The sequence below is a fragment of the Hyaena hyaena genome, unplaced genomic scaffold (genome assembly GCF_003009895.1).
Source record: "Hyaena hyaena isolate Hyena2069 unplaced genomic scaffold, ASM300989v1 scaffold_192, whole genome shotgun sequence".
NCBI lineage: Eukaryota > Metazoa > Chordata > Mammalia > Carnivora > Hyaenidae > Hyaena > Hyaena hyaena.
This window is the reverse complement of record NW_024080825.1, coordinates 2051819-2071957: the sequence shown is the minus strand read 5'-3', so window position 1 is coordinate 2071957 and position 20139 is coordinate 2051819. Positions and strand designations below refer to the sequence as shown.

The window sequence follows — 20139 nt, the reverse complement described above, 5'->3', positions numbered from 1 at the left end:
GCCTCCCTCCATGGCACTGCCCCGAGGACTGTGCAGTCTTCCTCAAGGAGGTGCACAGGCCCCGCTAAAGGCATGCCCAGTGGACACCCCACCCCCCTCTCAACCATCTTCATGACTCCTCTTCACTCTTCTCCCACCTTCCGAAACTGGCCCCCATTGCCTCAGCCCCTTGGTCCAGGCTCAAAAAACACCACAGGTGTGAACAGTTTACACAGACTTTATTTTTCACCCATTGAGCACAGGAAGGTCTGGGCAGGCAGAGGTGTCACTGTCACCTCCCCTAGTTCACAGACACACACGGTGAGACCTGGTGGTGAGGGAGAGGGTCCTATTCCTACCACAGATTGCTATGGGATTATCACAACAACACATTTGTTCTCGGTTCTATTTACACCACGGAGTGTGGAGAGGGTACATTTCTTACACTAAAAATATATACTTTGGGATCTCTAAAACAAAAATATCTCTATCTCTACACTAGACCTACTAGAAAGAAGAACGTAGAAAACAAGAGAAATGTACCAGCACCTCAAGTTGTCCCCTTCCGCGGGAAGAGTGCTCAGCTCTCCACCTGCCGCCGTTAGCTTAGGGCAGCGGTATCTAACCAATCAGACAGACAGACACAGATCAACATGAGGGAGGCTCAGCATCTTGGAGGAGGGAATAAGGGCGACAGGAGTGGGGAAGAGGATTCTGGCCTCTTTTGCAAAAGGAGTCATTGCACATTCAGTTTGGTACTTGTTTCCAGTGCGACTACATGTATGGAAACCTGCATGTTAGAGTCCATTGCAAACCCGCTAGAGAAGCCCGGAGCTCTGCTACTTTCTGCCGGACTTGGAAACGTGCTGTGGGTGGCTCTTCTCCCTGTCTCAGGAAATATTAATGCCGTCAGCTAGAAGGAAGCCTTCTGTATACTCCAACGCTGAAAGTGGGTTAGGTTTAAGAAAAATGCTATTCCTTTTCAGAATAGGATCAGAAGCCATTCCATTCCCTTTGAGCACAGAACGTCCTAAAGGAATTTTGCCTTTGGATGAATCATTCCACTTTCTGAATCTTCCTATTGAAAAGACCCACATAACACTCCTTTCCTCTTTTCATGCTTCATGCGCTGATACAGTTCCTTCCCATCTCTTCTGGTTATGAAAATTAGCCTTTTTCTAGTAAAGAAATGTTAACGGAGTCAGCGGTCCATTTTGTATAATTGACGTAAGAGAACAAGGGCACCAAGAATCAAAAAGAGTAGACTTGGTTGAGAAGCCACTCCAATTTGATTTGGGGATATCTTTTTCTGTTTCTGTTGAAATGTGGATGAGTCTGAGGGCTTGAGAATCTGTAGTCCCTCACCCCAAGTAAGGAAAACATACAGTCCCTTTCCCGAGAAGCTCCAGAACTGCCCGTCACCCTCACCTCTCTCACCACGCCCAACTGGTGGTGGTTTTCAGGACCTCGGACTGGGAACATCAGCCATCCAAGGAGAAGCTGAAAGACCGAGGCAGAAAGGAGAAGAAAGGCTGCTCGAGGAAGCTGAGTCAGTAAAAGGGGCGGAACTTGGATGATGTCTCATTTGGCCAGTCAGGGCCCGCGGGAAGGGTTTCTACGTCATGGAGGCCTGACGGCCACCACCAAAAGAAAGTCAAGAAGGCTGAGGACATTCAGTGCAGGGCTCTTGAATGTCCTCCCAGGATGTGGCTTGGAAACCTGAGAAGTCTGAGGAAAATGCAGTGACAGGCTAGCTAAGACTGCTTAACATTCCTGTAGAAGAAATGTAGAGAGGCTGATACAGTAGCAGAGAGAACATACTGGATGGGACTTATGATGCCAATTAAAAAGGCAAGCCAGGGGCCCTGGGGTCACACCTTCTCCCATGCTTCAGGAAAACACAGAGGCTCAGAACACAGACATCGAAGTCCATAGAGAAGATGCAGGGGGAGCTGCTGGTTCCTCTGCAAAGGGGGGAATTCTGGAGAGCAAAGTAGGTAAAAAATAAAGTAGACATGGAAATTGTCTTGTTTGGATGACCAGAAAGCACAGAGACCTCTTGAAGGTCACAGCTGTAATAGCCTGAGATGTCAACCAAGCCTGAGACTTCGCATTTACCAGATTTTCTTTTTTTTTTTAATTTTTTAATGTTTTATCTATTTTTGAGAGGGAGATAGAGACAGCATGAGAAGGGGAGGGTCAGAGAGAGAGGGAGACACAGAATCTGAAGACAGGCTCCAGGTGTGGGGCCAGAGCCTGGTGAACCCATGAACCATGAGATCATGACCTGAGCCGAAGTCGGACGCTTAACCGACTGAGCCACCCAGGCGCCCCTCATTTACCAGATTTTCATCAAACACTTGTGACTAATTTAATAGCCAACCACATCCCAGACAAAGGGAAATGGCAACTATTCAGACCATCTTTTGGAATAAATGGCTCACTGCCCCTCTATCCCAAATTCATATGACTAAGGAGAAGGGGACAGGTGCTGTATGTGTAAAGACTAGATCTCCTGAGAATCCCATCATCAGAAGTTGGAAATCATATATAGCCACAAAAAGCTAGCATGCATTTTATGCAACCGAACATATATGGCAAGTTCACACCATATTGCTGGTCTTCACCTTCTCTCTAGACCGATCCTTTCCTTAAAGGTCATGAGCTAGGAAGGAACCCAACCACTCAGCAACACCAGTTCTTACCATTAGAACCAAGATTTCACTTACCATCACTTTCTTAAATCCCTGGCTTCCCTCCCTTCCTACCTTGACACCACCAGCCCAGCCCATCAGGGCACTGGCCTGAAAACACCCAAACCATTCCTGAAATCTCCCTTGTCATAAAAGAGGTGGACTGCTTCTCTGGCCAAAGTAGAAGTTGAAACATCTTTTCCTATAGACTAATCTGCCTATATTTGTCCTCAAACTATTCTATCAGAGAAGTCTGAGAAGAGAATCCCTGGATAGGAGAATCATCATATTTTTTATGTCCCTCCCAGCGCCCCCCAGCTTAGGTACACAAAGCTATTTAAAAGGTACATCTCATGGACGCACTCGCATTTGTCACTGAACACACATGCACACACACACATATACACACACTGCTGCTGCTTCACCTACACTCCTAGTTTCCTGCCCCCAACACTGGCCAAACCGACTGTGCCACCAGGGCCCCCAGCCACAGACCTGCACGAGGAAGCATGCAGGTAGGACTGGGGTTGAGTGTTTGGTGGGGGTTGGGAAAAAGGAGACAATGAGAGTAGGGGAGGAATAGGTTCTACCCCTGAGATGTAGCAGAAATGAGGTTGGCTAGTAGAAAGATGTCATGGCCTAAAAGGATTGGCACAGGCTTCCAGAGTAACTAGCGTTCCTAAGGCGTGGTAACGTGGGAGGGTATGGCTCAGGAAGGCCGGAAGTACACCCGTGGTCCTGTAACCGCACTGCGCACTGTTAATAAAGACAGGTTTCTGCTCTCGAGAGCCTACACAAGGAAGGCATTGTGACACACTCATGAATTAGGAGGGAGATTTTTCCGAGTGATATTGTCACCGGATTTGTACGATGGGCTCTTCCCAATCACATTCCTTACAGCTGTGCTGAGGGTAGGGGGACAGGAGAAGCAGCCGCCAACCTTCCTACACAGAGGTGGCAGGAAAAGGCAGGAGGGACAACATGGAAGAAGAAAGTTGGAGTGTTCTCGGGGGAGAGAGAGACAGGGAAAGTCGGCAGGAAAGCTTTCCCCACTGACAGGTTGCCTTTCTACAATAGGTAGGTAAATGGGTACAATGATGACATTTATCCTAAAGTGATAAAATGTGAAGCTTTGGCTCGCCAAGAGTTTAATGCCCATATAGTTCAAAGATGCATGCCTCTTCCTGTCTGCACCACATAAAGGGAAGCCAAGGCTGCCCATAAAACAGCCTTGTGAGCAGAAATTAGACAAACCAGGAACAATACCCACAATTCAACGGGATATCATTTTACTGTCTGCAAACTAAATGATGTTTGGTCACTGGGCACCAGCAGCGCCTTGCACACGGCTTGTTTACCGCAGGCATCCGTTCTGAGTGGTTGCTGTCCATCCCGTACCAGTTGTTAAATATGATGAAAATCATCTGTGTATTAAAACAGGTGTGATTCTAGGAAACACAGAAATGGTAAAGAAATGCAGGATTCCTTCCATTTCAAAGGTGCTCAGAGTAAAACTAGAATACACGGATACATTTTAAGAGTCTAAGGCAGGCAAAATTCACCGAAGTTTTGTAGCCAACGCTTCACCTACGAAAGGTGAGGAACCTGAAAGAACATCCCACTGAACAAAGATCTTCCCAGATGGGAAACTGATAGGATTAGGATTGAATTCCCTGGGTACTGACACACTTACTAGTCACATTCTGTGCACAAAGGAAGGGAAGATCTATACACACGGGAGCCCAAACCCTTGATATTTGTTGCAACAGAGAAAAGAAGAGAAAAACTAGAAATACAGTTTTCAACCAAATACCAAAATTAATTTCGCCACTGACAGTTCATTTCCCAGTGTGGCTTTTTACATCTGAGAGCCATACATTTGTCAACCAAGAGAAATTCATGATGATGAAGAAACCACATGGCTGAAGGTGGTTTTGGTCCATTGAGTTGATGACGGTTCTCTAGTGAGGCAGATAAAGGAGACATTCCGTGAGCACTTGTATCTCTCCAGGACTGGAATCAGAGTGCGTCCTCAAGACACAGAGGCAAGACATGGGTGTTTCCACAACGCAGCCAATGACAACACCGTATCTCCTTCTATGCTCCACAAACAACTATTATCAGACCTTTTGCTGATGTCTAGAAAGCACACTCTACGACAACTCTTCAGGCTAGGAAGCCCTTCCTGGTGTTTAAACCAACTCCTCCTGTATCAATTGAAGTTCATTATCTTAGTCTATCCCCAACGAAGCCAAGTGAAGCTGTTCATCCTCGCTTATCATTATTGATTCCCCCCGACCTTCTTCCTGTCTGAGCTAAACAACTCCGGGGTCCCTCATGGCCCTTTCAGCATCCAAGGCTCTCGCCAAGTTATGCAGGGAGCTGCTAGGGAGCGATAAGGATGCATCCGAGGCAGAGGCGTCTTCTGGCTGCGGTGGTGGGCCCTGCCGAGGCCCTGGTGGCAGACCGTCCCAACGGCAGACCCCCCTGACAGCCTCTGGGTCTGGCCAGCACCCCCGAGAGTAGGCATGAACCAAGGCCCAGGGCTGCCTAGGAGCCCGCAGAGTCTATCGGACTGGAGAGCCTTCCCTTCCCTCTCTGCTCTCCTCCTACTCCCCAGTCCCCTTTCGGAAGAACGAACTCATCGAAGGAATCCTCAGTGGCAGAATGGATCGATAGGGCTCTGCTCGCCAGCAGAGAGTTTCAGAGAAAATGTCTGGAAGCTGGGAAGCTGGGACTTCACTGGTGGCAATTCTGAAGATAAAGAGAAAGGAAGAAGTACCAACAGGAGGCGGTCTTCCACTTCCGCGTCCACATCTGGTGACTAGCTGCTGGCATGGGGATAGCTGGGGGCCCTCCGGTGCACAGCATGGATAACTGAATGCTTCAGCATGGCTTTGACATGACCGCGGCCAGGGCCAGACTCGGTCTTGCTGCTTCTCTGAGAGACACATCTTCTCTGTAACCAGAACTTCCTTGAGGCACCTCACGGCCCAAATCTTCCTTCCCAGCAAACACTTTTAGTTGAAGAGACTGAATAAAAGTGTTACAATTAGACAAAAAGGGAACACATGATTCATTCCTGCTTTTAACACAATACTTTGAAGATGTCACCACAATTTGGATCTGGCTATATTTTAAGTTCATTTACAAGTAGACTAGTTCTCAACTAAAAATAACCGGGTGCGTTATACATTTCGACAGCTGCCTGGATTTTCCTCTGAAGGAAACAAGATTCTATATTTCACTCACATTCAGCACAGTTTTATTTTAACCCATTCGATGAAGAAATAACCTACCACCACCACCCACTGGTGGCTGTGACTTATCAAAGTACTTCAGATCCTCCTCAGAGCATTCTCGTGAGTGAGACAGTTAATTATTGTCATCCCCATTTTACCGCTCAATAAACTGAGTGCCAGAAACAGTAGCCTGCCAGGTTATACATGGAATAAACACCTAGACCAGGCCCCTAATTCCTGGACTACTACTGCTGTGTTTTTTTTTGTTTTTTTGTTTTTTAACTAGAAAAGTTGCCTTTAATAGGACCTAAGATTTTGCCTTTAGTTATCTGACTACTTAACATGGTGTTTGGACTGAATTATTCAAGTAGTTTGGGTACACAGCCTACCTCGCTCGGTGCAGGGACAGATGCCTCAAGTCCCTGCATTTTCTTCAGCAATCTGATTAAACTTGATCTATGCTATTGGCAAGTGATACATAGAATTTCATTTCCAAAATAAGAAAATGGTTATAATTTAATATTTCAAATCTTTCCCTGGCAACAGTTCTCATTATGGAACAGGGGAAAGAGGTGGAAGTCCGTATCGACATGATCAACACTCTCTGGACATTTGGGCCATTTTCCAGTTTGTGTGGTTCCAGCAACCAGAGAGAGTTTGAAATGGGAACTTTTGGAAAGACGATGCAGGCAACTAAATGGATAAAGTCAATTTAGATACCCAAATACTCCCTGATTTGGGGGCTGTGTAAATGAGCAGCTCAAAACAGCACATCTGTACAAATAGTTAGAAAACCTTTATTTCTTTTCTGAGGCATACAGCAATTCACCTGAGGTGAGGCAGCAGTCCCGGAAGTGATATTTTTTAGACAAATTTAATTTTACAACTAAGATACATTTTACTTTCAACACAATTGCTACTTGTAAAAGCCAGAAATAAATAAAAATCAGCAATGATAGTTCTCTTTACCTCTTCTCCTTTGTATTTCCAGAGTTCATACTGAGAGCTTTCCAGACCGTAGTTTTAGGCATTTCATCAGATATATTAATCTCAGAGGGGTCACATCTGAAATCAATGCTTAGGACAGTAAATGGAGAACACACAAATAAAATATGTATCTCAGTCTATATTGATCACACCCCACCAGGTGGTAAAGAGCTGGTCTGAGGGTGCCCAGCTACCAGCTCTCCGCAGCACCAGAAGTGAGGGGGTTGGAATGTAGAGGCAGGGTGGCCCATGAGGTGCTGCCGAGGGCTGGGCTGGTATGCCGAGTGGCAGGTAGCCCTGCCCCACCCTCCCACCCTCCTTCAAGGGCCCCTCTGGGGGTGCTGATGACAGTGCTAAGATGCCAACAGCAGCCTCGGGAGCTACCACCTACTACGTGTCACTGCGTGCCAGGCACGGTGCTAAGCAGTCTTCATTGGTTTTCTCGCTTACATGGCCAACTGCTTGCCATTTGTAGTTTACAAAGGACTCTTACGATATGTCATCTTAACTATCAATCAGAGATCATTGAAATCATCGTTTTGAAGGTACAGAAACCAAAGCTCTCAGAACTAAGTGATCATCCGAGGTCAAAAGTCAGCACAAGGACAATCAAGGCCTTGAATCAAGTCTTTGGTCCCCTAGAAGCCCAGAGTACTAAGAAATTCTCTACAAGCCTGTCTATTTTTAAAAGGCCAAAAGGTGGGGCACCTGGGTGGCTCCATTGGTGAAGTGTCCAACTTCGGCTCAGGTCATGACCTCATGGTTTGTGACTTTAAGCCCCGCGTCAGGCTCTGTGCTGACAGCTCAGAGCCTGGGGCCTGTTTCAGATTTTGTGTCTCCCTCTCTGCCCCTCCCCTGCTTGTGCTCTGTGTCTCTCTCAAAAATAAAAAAACATTTGACAAAAACCTATCTGCTTATTTATTTATTTTACCCATTTTAATTTTTTTATTTAAAAAATTTTTTAAAAATTTTATTAAAAAAAATGTATTTAAAAGGCCAAAAGAGGAGGCAGCATCCCAGTAGAGAGGAAACATTGCTCCTACTTTGTTGCCAGGGAATTCAGTCTATGGCTCTTTCCCCCACAGTGTGTAGGAAGTTTATTAAGGTCCAAAGATTCCATTTCTTTGGGGTCAAGTTAAAAAAAAGTCAAACTCCTAGAAACAGACAGTAGACTGGTGGTTACCAGAGGCTGGGCAGGTGGGGGAGAAGGGGAGATACTGATCAACGGGTACAAACTCGCAGTTATGAGGTGACTAAGTTCTGGAGACCCATATACAGCATGGTGACCAGAGTTGACAGTAATGTACTGTATACTTGAAATGTGCTAAGAAAGTAGATGTCAAAAAAAGGAATGATATGGGGCGCCTGGGTGGCTCAGTCAGTTACGCATCTGACTTCGGCTCAGGTCATGATCTCACAGTTTGTGTGTTCGAGTCCCATGTCGGGCTCTGTGCTGACAGCTCAGAGCCTGGAGCCTGCTTCGGATTCTGTGACTCCCTCCCTCTCTCTCTGCCCCTCCCCTGCTCATGCTGTATCTCTTTCTGTCTCTCAATAAATAAGTAAACATTATAAAAAATTTTTAAAAAAGGAATGACTATAAGAGGTAATGAATATGTTATTAGTTTGATTATAATAATCATTTCGCAATGTGTACAAGTATCAAAACACCATGTTGTATACCTTAAATATATATTTTTGTCAAAAATAAATAAACCAAAATGAAATAAAAATACCAAATATAAGACTTTCTCCACTTCCTCCTCAGTATAAACCACAATGGATTCAATGATTCAGCAATAAATTATCCAGGATCTAGATGATCCAGATACCCTCTCTCTTCCTTTTATGCCCCCTTTGGCCTCTGGGCTCCTTTCAGCTTTTGTGTACCTCTTCCACAGTGGAAACAAAATGCCGGGAATGAAGCCACAAATGGACCAATTTAGCGTCCTGTGACCCGTGCTGAGCAATAGCTTTGCTACAGAAAGCAGCTAAGATGTCCGGCAGAAATTAAGGAATTTGGGGGACCCCGGTTTGGTTCCCCCTTGGCTTCTAGGACCACAGATGCCATGAGTCAAACTGGAGGGGCTGCCTCTCCCCTGCCGCAAAGGCTTGCCCAAGCATGGGGATTTCACACCCCCCAGGATGAGGACTCTCTGGAAACAAAGGCCATATCCTAGTCATCTCTGGAAAATGGCAGAGACAGGCAGAGGGAGCTCTGATCTGATGAACACAAAGACTAGGGTTTGACTCTTAAACTTTCTACTTAGCAGCATTTGTGACCTTGGGAAAATTACCTAAAACCACCCAAGCCTCCGTTTCCTCACTGTACAAATGTGGATAATGAGACTTCTATCAGAGAGTTGTAGTAAAGATTAATTGAGAGTACATAAGCAAAGCTTCCAGCACACCCCTAGCACGGAGAAGACGCTCAGTACGTGGGCTCCCTTACCTCTGTTTTCCTTGTGAGTCCCAGCATCTGGGGTGGTACCTGGCATCTAGCAGATGCTCAGTAAACCATGAAAGGAAAAGGTGTTTTCCCGGGTCGGAAGGGAGAGGCTGAACGTTAACTCCTTATACCAGTAGTTGCTTTTCTGACCACCCCTCACCACAAAGCCAGATTGTTTCTAGAACAACCAAAACAGCCAACTTCTTGTGGAGTTTGAGGGGTTTTACCTGCAACTGTTGTTCTTTCCAGGACTACTTAGTAACTTCCTGCTCTCTAAGGGGAACTTGTCTCCCCCTATTTCTAACATCTTCTCAGCCTCCTGCAAGAGAAGACCACATTATTCCATCTTAGACCAAGGAAAACCACGAGTCCACACCACCCATTTTTCTCTTACCACAATTTCTACCTAATTTCTCTCATATTTATTATGAAAGAGTGTAATTATGTTCTTTCATAGATCTGACTCATCACAAAGAAGAGACCACCAGATATCTGTACCTGTGGATTAGCACTTTTTAAAAGAAGAAAGAAAATAAATTTGAATAAGCCTCTAGATCCAACTGCCAATTTACTAGAAATATAGGAGACAGAAGAACATGTTAAATAACACCAAGGGACATAGTTAGTAAAATCTAAATGGTGGAAAATCCTACAGGTCAGAGGCCTAGTTTCTTCAACAAAAAGAAAAAAAGAGAAAGGGACCCCTAAAGAAATTTAAGGAACATATCAACCATTGCAATATATAGGCCTTATTTGGATCCTGGTTCAAACCAACAGATTATTTAAAAAAATAATATGACAATTGGGAAATATAATACTAACTGTTCTTTCTACTTTTGCATTTTTTTGACTGTTCCATAACAAAGCATTTTCTTAAGAAATAATCCCATTAATTTAAATAAAATAATTACAGAGAAAAAAATATGTGCAAAGATGTTTAAAGTATATTTAATAATAGATCCTAAAACAACTATAAATTTTAACAAGGGAAGAAAGCTTAATTATGAGAGAATACTATAGAATATTATGCAGCCATTAAAATAATAAATATGAGTATCTAGAAATATAGAAACATGAAAGTGTCTTATGAAATCAAGATGAGAAGAAAAAATCAGAAAAAATACCTCCCTCACACAGCTACACAAGAACTACGTCAAGGATGTAAAGAGAACATAAAGAAATGAACATAAATATTGGATGTTGATGTGAAATTTTGAGAGTAAAGTCTTCATTATTTTTCTTTCATTTAATTTTCAAAATAACTTTACAAAGTAAAACACGTATTAACAAATACATGTTGGGGTGCCTGGGTGGTTCAGTCGGTTAAGTGTCCGACTTCAGCTTGGGTCATGATCTCACGGTTCACGAGTTCGAGCCCTGCGTTGGGCTCTGTGCTGGCAGCTCGGAGTCTGGAGCCTGCTTCCGATTCTGTGTCTCCTTCTCTCTCTCTGCCCCTCCCCCACTCATGCTCTGTCTTTGTCTCTCAAAAATGAATAAGCGTTGAAAAAAAATTAAAACAAATGCATGTTTACTTCAGAAACTTTGGAAAATATGGAGTACCATGTTTACCGGCCACCTCAAACTTAACATCCAAAAGAGACTCCTCAGTTTTCCTCCCAAACCTGCCTGATAAATAGCATGACCACTCATCCAATTATTCACTCCAAAAATCTAAGAGTTGTCCTTGATTCCTCTCTTTCACCCATGTTCACTATCCGTTAGCAAAGCCTGTCAGTTTTATCTTCAAGATAAGTTCCCAGACCAGCCACTTCACCACGTCTCCCCTAGCCTGAGCCACCTTCACCTCTTGCCTGACATATTGCCACAGACTTCTAACTGGGGTCCCACTACCTGTCTCCTTTACAGGCCCCCTGGCTTTCTTGTATTCCTAAAGAATGCCAAGCTCATTCCTGCTTCAAAACCTTGGCATTTGCCATGCCCCTGGCCTAGAATGTTCCTACTCCCAGATATTGTCATGACTTGCCCTCACTTTATTCAGATTTCAGCGAGGATGTGTCCTTAGAATCATCCCTGATCACCCTAAATAGAGTAACTCCCTCACCCCTTACTTTTCTTCTTAAAACATACACACTACTGGGGCGTCTGGGTGGCTCAGCTGGTTAAGCACCCAACTTTGGCTCAGGTCATGATCTCATGGTTCGTGAGTCAGAGCCCAGTGTTGGGCTCTGTGCTGACAGCTCAGAGCCTGGAGCCTGCTTTGGAATCTGTGACTCCCTCTCTCTCAGCCCCTCCCCCGCTCAGGCTCTGTCTCTCTCAAAAAATAAATGTTAAAAATTTTTTTAAAAACATATCACTACCTAAAATTTTATATAAATCAGTAAGTGTATGTAGATATGTACAGGCAAACCTCGGGGATATTGTAGGTTTGGTTCGAGACCCCCACTATAAAGCAAATCAAATCAATATTTTGCTTCCTACTGCATATAAAAGTTATGTGTATGCTACACTATAGTTTATTAAGTGTCTAAAAGACATTAGATCTAAAAACAATGTACATGCCTTAATGAAAAAACACCTTATTGCTAGAAAATGCTAACCATCATCTAAGCCTTCAGTGAATCATAAATACTAATCACAAATCACCATAAAAATATAATAATAATGAAAAAGTTTGAAATGCTGCAAGAGTGGCCAGAGTATGACAGAGTGAGCAAATGCTGTTGGGAAAATGATGCTGATAGATTCACTTGACATAGGGTTGCCACAATCCTCCAATTTGTACAAAACACAATATTTATGAAATGCAGTAAAGTGAAGCATAATAAAATAAGGTATGCTTCCGTGTGTGTGTGTGTGTGTGTGTGTGTGTGTGTGTGTGTCTGTGTGTAATTTTTAAATTTTGTTTATAGAGTTTTGGGATGCTTGAAAGCTTCACATTTTATGTTGCAATTTCTAGCAATCTTTAAAGTTTTCCTTCATTGCTTTTGTGCATGGAATTGTTAAAACTTATTTAATAATAGAAAACAGACGTATAGACCAATGTAACAGAACTGGGAGCCCAGAGATAAGTCCATGCATAGGTGGTCAACTAATATTCAACGAGGGAGCCAAGAGAATTTGGTGGAGAAAGGACAGTCTCTTCAATAAGTGTTGCTGGGAAAACTGGATATTCACAAGCTACACCATTCCCCCGAAATCAACTCAAAATGTCATTAAACACTTAAATGTAAAATTGGAAACAGTAAATCTTCTAGAATAAAATACAGGGAAAAGGCTCTTTGACATTGTTCTTGGCAATGATTTTGTGCATAGGACACCAAAAGTACAGGCAACAAAAGAAAAATAAACAAGTGGAATGACACCGGTTAAAAGCTCCTGTGCAGCAAAAGAAATGGACGATAAAATGAAAAGGCAGCCTATGGAATGGGAGGCAATATCTGCAAACCATAGATCTGGTAAGAAGTTAATACCAAAGATATATAAGGAATACATACAACTCAATAGGAACAACAACAATAATAATAATAATCCAATTTAAAAATAGGCAAAAGGCCTAAATAGACATTTTTCCAAAGAAGATATACAAATGGGCCAGAAAGGACATGACAAGGTACTCAACATCACTAATAATTAGTGACATTTAAATCAAAACCACAATGTGGTTTCACCCTGCACCTGCCAGAATGGCTGTTGTCACAAAGACAAGAGATAAGTGCTGGTGAGGATGTGGAGAAAAGGGAGCTCTTATGCACTGTTGGTGGGAATGGAAATTGGTGCAGCCACTATGACAGTTCTTCAAAAAACTAAAAATAGAACTACCATATGATCCAGCAATGCCACTTCTGGGTATATGGCCAACGGAAATGAAATGACTATCTTGAAGAGATGCCTGCACCCCATGTTCACTGCAGCATAACTGACACTAGCCAAGACATGGAAACTACTTAAGTGTCCATCAGTGAATGAATGGACAAAGAAAAGGTATTTTATATATATATATATGTATATATTTATATACATGTATATAATTTATATAAACACACACACACACACACATATATATATACAATTGAATATCATTCAGCCATAAAAAAGAAGGAAATCCTGCCATTTGCAACCACATGAATGAAACTTAAGGGCATCATGCTATGTAAGACAGGTCAGAGAAAGACAAATACCATCTGATCTCACGTATAGGTGAAATCTGAAAAAAAAACCTGAAGTCATAGAAACAGAACAGATTGGTTGTTGCTGGGAGTGGGGCAAATGGGTGAGGGTGGTCAAAGGGGACAAAATTTCAGTTCTAACATGAATAAGTTCTGGGGATGTAAATTACAGCATGGTGACTATAGTTAACAATGCTCTATTGTGTATTGAGCTGAGAGAGTACATTTTAAAAGTTCTCACCACACACAAAAAAGGTGGCTATGGGAGGTGAGAGATGTATTAATGAAGCCTGCTGTGGTGACCATTTCACATTATATACATCTATCCAATCATTGTGCCGTATACCTTTATGTGTTAATTATATCTCAATAAATCTGGAAAAGATAATACAAGATTTTAAACATTCCAGATATTAGAAAAAAATGTCATTTCAAGTGTATTTCAAAGGACACTATTTCAGGCACTAACTGTATTTGGAAACACTTTCCGGCTCATTCATTTCTTGGTCTGGTATTTTCATTTTGCTACACATCCATTCTTGGCACGTATAGGCCATTGATTGAGGGTCCATTGTGTGGACAGCAGATGCCAAGCACTGAGGGAAATGAGGAAGGACAGAAAGTCCTATGCAAGTTATCTTCGCGTGGTGCCAACCACAACACCATCTGCCATTAGGTACACGACAAATCATAGGTTTTGTATACTTGTCAAATTAGGCCTTTCAGGAGAACACAAACCCTTAGATCTGATAATAAGGACAGACTTTATGTTCATATTGTAAGTATGAACCTGGTGAGTAGACTGTAGACAAAGAAAGGTGAAAACAACTGGTTATCCTGTCTAAAAATAAAGGGCAGGTAGGGACAAGGATCCTTGCTCCATTCTTGGCTAAGAACATCTTTGGAGTAATCTTCCCAGTTCCTAAATATAACCCTTGGGATTCCAGACATGCTGACTTTTCGTGTGGCCCTTCCTACGTTCTGCGATTTGAAGCTGCCCCCAAGTGTACGGTTGGTCCAAAAACAACAACCTCTTCCTCCTTGGCCTTCTTTTTGGCATCGTCCAGCTTCTTCTTTTTACTTTCAGGCATGAGATCATCTAACCAGCTCAGCTCTCGTTTAGAGAAACAGAGATCCATGACTTTCCTGACAAAGACCAATGCCAAAACCTGAAGAAAAAGAAAAAAAAAGGGAATGAAAAGAGCTCATTTTCTTCCCGAAATTAAAAGCAAAGTCTTATTTTCACAGCACACTAGGACGTGTCAAGGAAAATCAAACTAAATAATAATAACAATAACAATAATAATTGCCTCTTATTGAGCACCTTCTTTGTACCAGACACTAAATATTCACCTTCGTGTTTTATATGCAATATTTCATTTAACTATCGTCATAACAACCCTACAACTTAGAAAGTGACCAAGTTAATTCTTTGAAAAGAGAAACCCTTCGTCCTCAGATGGCCCTAAGGGTTGCCCTTCCCTGTCGTGGGTCGAGCAGAAGGACTGCTGGGCGGCAGTGGGGCGGAAAGCCTCGGCCAGAGCACAGCTATGGTGAGGCCGGCTGCACCCAGCCCAAGCATGCCTCACCAGGGGATGAAGGGTCCTTGAAGGATCATCTCAATCCCCTCTGATGCTCTGCCTATACATTTCCCCGCCAAATCCTTGCTTTATGCCTGCATCATGAATCGCTAGGGTTTTTTGTCTCTGCTCTCCAGTCTGGCCTGACATTCATTGTATTAAATGAGGAAACTGAGGCTCAGGAAAAGAAAGTGACTTGCCTAAAACCAGAAATCAGCTAATTTCCTCAATTATACAGGACAGGGTGTATGAACTGCTGCTCTGCTCTTCCCCTCTCCCCCCAATAAAAGGCTGTTTTTGCCAAAGGGGAATTAATAATGACCCAGAATGACCTGCCTAGATTGACAGGTGCTCACCAGCTACATCTGGTGGCTAGACAAGGAATGAGGCAGATCATTAAAGCACATTTCTCCCTCATTTCTGTAACTATTTTCCCTATAAATCCATAATTGATAGTATCAATTGTCAGGAATTTGCTGTTTCTTTAACCAAATGGTCAATCCCTGATTACAACACCCAAACGCAGAAACCTACATGTACTCTGACAACACTGAGAAACCCATCAGGAGGTATATATGCAGGAGATTAGAGGAAAAGAATCCCCCCACAGGGGCGCCTGGGTGGCTCAGTTGCTTAAGCATCTGACTTCTGCTCAGGTCATGATCTCCCCGTTCATGGGTTCAAGCCCTGCGTTGGGCTCTGTGCTGACAGCTCAGAGTCTGGAGCCTGATTCAGGTTCTGTGTCTCCCTCTCTCTCTGCTCCTCCCCCACTCATGCTCTGTCATTCTCTCTCAAAAATAAACATTTAAAAAATTTTTTTAAAAAAAGAATCTCCTGACCCTAGTTTCCTCACCTTTGAATATTCTCCCAGTAAGACAGAGCTCAAAAGTCCCTAAACAAGTACCAAACATTGCCCTCATTGATTTTTCTCTCTAGAGGCCCACCCTTTGGGTAATTTTCAAACAGCCCACTGAATTCTCAGAGTCCTCGTGATATAGGGTGAGCCAGAGAGAGGAGGCAACAGGAGGAGAAGATGAGCTGGTCAGATGGCAAGAAGTTCATCGCCTTCCTAGTGGCAGGAAGCAGCCTGTCACCTGTTACACTGTTACACCATCCACAGTTCTGCTTCCTGGTCCCTTTTCCAAAGCCTCTGCTTCAGTCTGAAAGAAGGTACAGATGTCCCAGTCCTTTATCAGTGATGGGCCAACCTCTTCCTCTCTCCCAGTGGCTTAAAACAGTGCATTTCCACTACTTTAGACATTTCTGACCGTAAAAAATTCTAAACTGGAACTATAATATGAAAATTATTGCAAACATGAAGAATCTTCTCCATGTCAGATTCATGAGAGAGAAGAAAGAAAGTGAGAAAGAAGAAGAGAGGAAGGAAGGAAGGGAGGGAGAGATGGAGGGAGGGAGGAAGGAAGGAAGAAAGAGAGGGAGGGAGGAAGGGAAGGAGGACTTGAAAGTAATCACAGCAAAGTGCTACACACATGCATCCACACCTCAAAGTCCCCAAATAATGCTGCTCCAGCAAAAGCCAAACAAAAAACTCACCATTAATAAGGGATTAATATCCAGAATATGTAGGGAACTCCTAAAACTCAACAACAACCACAAATCTGATTTAAAAATGGGCAAAAGAGGGCACCTGGGTGGCTCAGTTGGTTGAGAGTCTGACTTCAGCTCAGGTCGTGATCTTCGTGGTTCACAAGTTCGCGCCCTGCATCAGGCTCTGTGCTAACAGCTCAGAGCCTGTAGCCTGCTTCAGATTCTGGGTCTCCCTCTGTCTCTGCCCCAACCCTGCTCATGCAGACTCTTTCTCTCTCTCTTTCAAAAACAAATAAAAACATTTTTTTAAAAAACTAAAAACTAAAAATTAAACATGGGCAAAGGACTTGAAAAGATAACTCTCCAAAGAAAATACACAAATAATCAATAAGCACATGAAAAGATGCTCAACCTCACTGAAAAATGCCCATGAAAACCACAATGAGAAAGCATTTCACACCCGTTAGAAAGGCCGTTATTAAACAACAACAACAACAACAACCAAATGAACAGCCATACAAAACAAAAACCCCTCAAACAGAAAATAGACCCTGACAAATTGGAACCCTGTGTGCTGCTGGCAGGAATATAAAATGATGTGGCTCTTCCTCAAAAACTTAAAAATGGAGTTACCATATGATCCAGCAACCCACTTTTAGGTATATACCTCAAAGAATCGAAAGTGGGAACACAGATATTTGTACAATTCATGTTTACAGCAGCATTAGTCATAACTGCCAAAAATCAGGAACAATCCAAGTGTCTATCAATGAACAAACAGATAAACAAAATGTGGCATATATATATATGTATATACATACATACATATACACACATAGAAGAGTATCATTCAGTCTTTCGAAAGGAAATTCTGACACATGTTACAACATGGAGGAGCCCCTTGGAGGCAGGATGCTAAGTGAAATAAGCCAGATACAAAAACACAAATACTTTAGGGCCAGCCCCATACAAGGTACCTAGCATAATCAGATTCATAGAGACAGAAAGTAAAATGGTGGTTGCTGAGGCCTGGGGGAGGGGGAATGGGGAGTCATTGTTTAATAAGCACAGAGTGTTTTGTAAGATAAAAACACTCGGCAATAGTTGCACAACAATGTAAGTGTACTTAATGCTGCTGAACTAGACACTTAAAGATGGTTAAGGTGGTAGATTTTATGTTATTTATATTTCATCACTATTTTAAAAAATAAAATAATAACAATTTTATAAAACTCACCATCATTGGAAAGACGATGGCGGCCGGAGAGGCCTTGATGACCCAGAGTAGGACAAGTCAGGTCAGCTGGATGAGGGTGAAGAGGTGCACTTTGCGCAGGGGCACGTGCCGAAGATAGATAAAATCCGGCTGGTGCTTTGCGGGCATCCCAAAGAGCTTCAGACGGTCAAAGAACTGAAAGGAAGGAACTGGCATTTATTGTCAGGAGGTTTCTTTAGGTCAGAAGCCTTGTTCGGCCCATTCACGTCTCTAGTATCACCTGCTCTGAAAGACAGGGAATACTGTGTCCACTGGACAAAACTGGAAACTGAATCTCAGAGAGGACACGTAATCTGGTTAAGGTTGGCAAATGACAGGATCAAAATTTAAATCTGTCTGTTCTTTTTTCTTTTAAGATTTTATTTTTTTTTAAAGTAATTTCTACACCCAATCTGGGGCTTGAACTCATAACCCTGTCATCAAGAGTCGCAAGTTCTACCTACTGAGCCAGCGAGGCGCCCCTAAATCCATCTTTTGTAATTCTAGAATTAGAAAACATCTTTCTTCTATTGCACACTGGCTCCCGAGAGATCTTTCTCAGGGAGTGGTGAATACAAAATAAGCCAATTCCATCTTTCTGCTTAGTATCAAAACCAAATCTCCTACTTGTTTTTTGAGGAGTTTGGAGCTTTTCATTGATTATTTATAGTAAAAAGATAAAATAAAACTTCATAATATTCTGGAGATAGAATATATGACCATCGTTATATTATCAAAATGAAAACTGAGACCTTGAGAGATTGAATCACCTGCCCAAGGTCCTATTAAAACTCAGGGGGTAAGAGTAACCACTGGACATTCCACCAAAACAAAGAGGAACCAGCCACCAATAGAAGAAGAAAGTAAGTTATCATATCATCTGGGGCACCCAAGTTTTCAGTGACAGGCCCCTGATTTTCTCTGTGCAGAGGATGCAGAGGAATGAGTTCACAGATGGGAAAAGGCAGAGTAGGGCAGTAAGTAAGATCTGCTTACCTGGAGCAGCTCCCATTATTGCCAATCTTCACCAGTGTGCCCCCGGTTAAGCTCCCTCTCTCACACTGTAGCCTAGCACTAACACTAGCGTGGTCCATGTGTGGAAGCCAGTTTGTCTCTCACAAGACTTTCCGATCTAAGTTACTAGCATCTGACAAAAGCACCTAGCATTTAATACGTGCCTAATAATGGTCTGTTGAATCATTAATGAATGATGGGTTCCATGAAATCAAGCCAGGCCATCCTAGAAGTCTCTGTACCATCATGCCAACTTGACTGTCCAAATGACTTATCCTATGTCCAAACAAATGTCTAAAATAGCTTAACCAGTAAGACTGGGAAATGGTTTCTCAAGAATGGGTTTGTGCTTCCCTAGGAGAGCTCTCCCTCCCTGGTCAGAACAGATGAACTCACAGTGCAGAAATATCGCTCTGGTGGAAGCATATGCAATACCTGAATTCCTTGCAGTGAAGAAACTCCCATGTAGAGGAAAACTCCATAGAGGACCGGCATCGGGATAAACTGAAGACAAAAGAGCAGAAAGACCAGAAATTAAATTTGGTACCCTAGTGCACTCAAGGCTACATAAACCCCTCAGTCTCCAAGGAAACAAAGGCACAGAATCACTGCATAACCATCGCATTAGTTTCTGCTGCCTTTGTGCGATTTCGAAGAAGCAGCAAAATCAGAAGCTGACAATGATAAAAATTATTTTGTTCTGAAATGAAATGATTACACACAAGTGTAATCCAGCCCTGGTTAAATCACAGGCCTCACATTTTATCCGTCTGGTTCTTTTTCCTCTGTGGGGATAGGAAGACAGGCACGTAGCCCACTTGTACAGGACTGATACCTTTCAATTTTTTTTAATCATGCGAGCAATTATCCTAGGGATTTGGTGTATGTTAACATGGACTAGAAAGTCTCCCTTTTGCTACCCAGAGACTTGAGGTAGAAATGGGGAGGTATCAGAGAGGGGAATGATTCGGGGAGAAATAGCAACATTATTTTATTGCACTTGAATATACATACACACCTATCTTATCGCACCTAGCAATCGAGGTAATCTTCAAGGCAACTCTATCAGGTAGGGAAATGAGGCCTATGGAATTAAGGCAAGGGAAATCTCATAGCTGAAGACTAAACTTGACTTGCTTTTATTCTGAGGCTAAAAAACACTCCCAAACATAACTCATCTCAGAGCTAGAAAATCTCCTTTGGATTTTATGCTGTTTCAACTGTACCATGAGTAGACATCTCAGTTTGGTGCTAATCTTGTTTGTTGA

At 42.8% G+C, this 20139-nt stretch overlaps 1 protein-coding gene across 1 annotated transcript in view; it reads right to left on the bottom strand.

Annotated features, from left to right (window-relative positions):
• Positions 1 to 3803: 3803 nt before the first annotated feature.
• The window catches only part of SLC4A8 (solute carrier family 4 member 8), a 49656-nt gene continuing 33320 nt past the window's right edge, over positions 3804 to 20139 (bottom strand). The window contains exons 18-23 of the mRNA XM_039241403.1: positions 19307 to 19375; positions 17840 to 18013; positions 14506 to 14643; positions 9575 to 9666; positions 6884 to 6979; positions 3804 to 5705 (exon numbers count right to left, since the gene is read on the bottom strand). Of these exons, the coding sequence (XP_039097334.1) occupies positions 17897 to 18013; positions 19307 to 19375 (186 nt within the window). The 3' untranslated portion in view covers positions 3804 to 5705; positions 6884 to 6979; positions 9575 to 9666; positions 14506 to 14643; positions 17840 to 17896. The remainder of the gene's footprint in view (positions 5706 to 6883; positions 6980 to 9574; positions 9667 to 14505; positions 14644 to 17839; positions 18014 to 19306; positions 19376 to 20139) is intronic.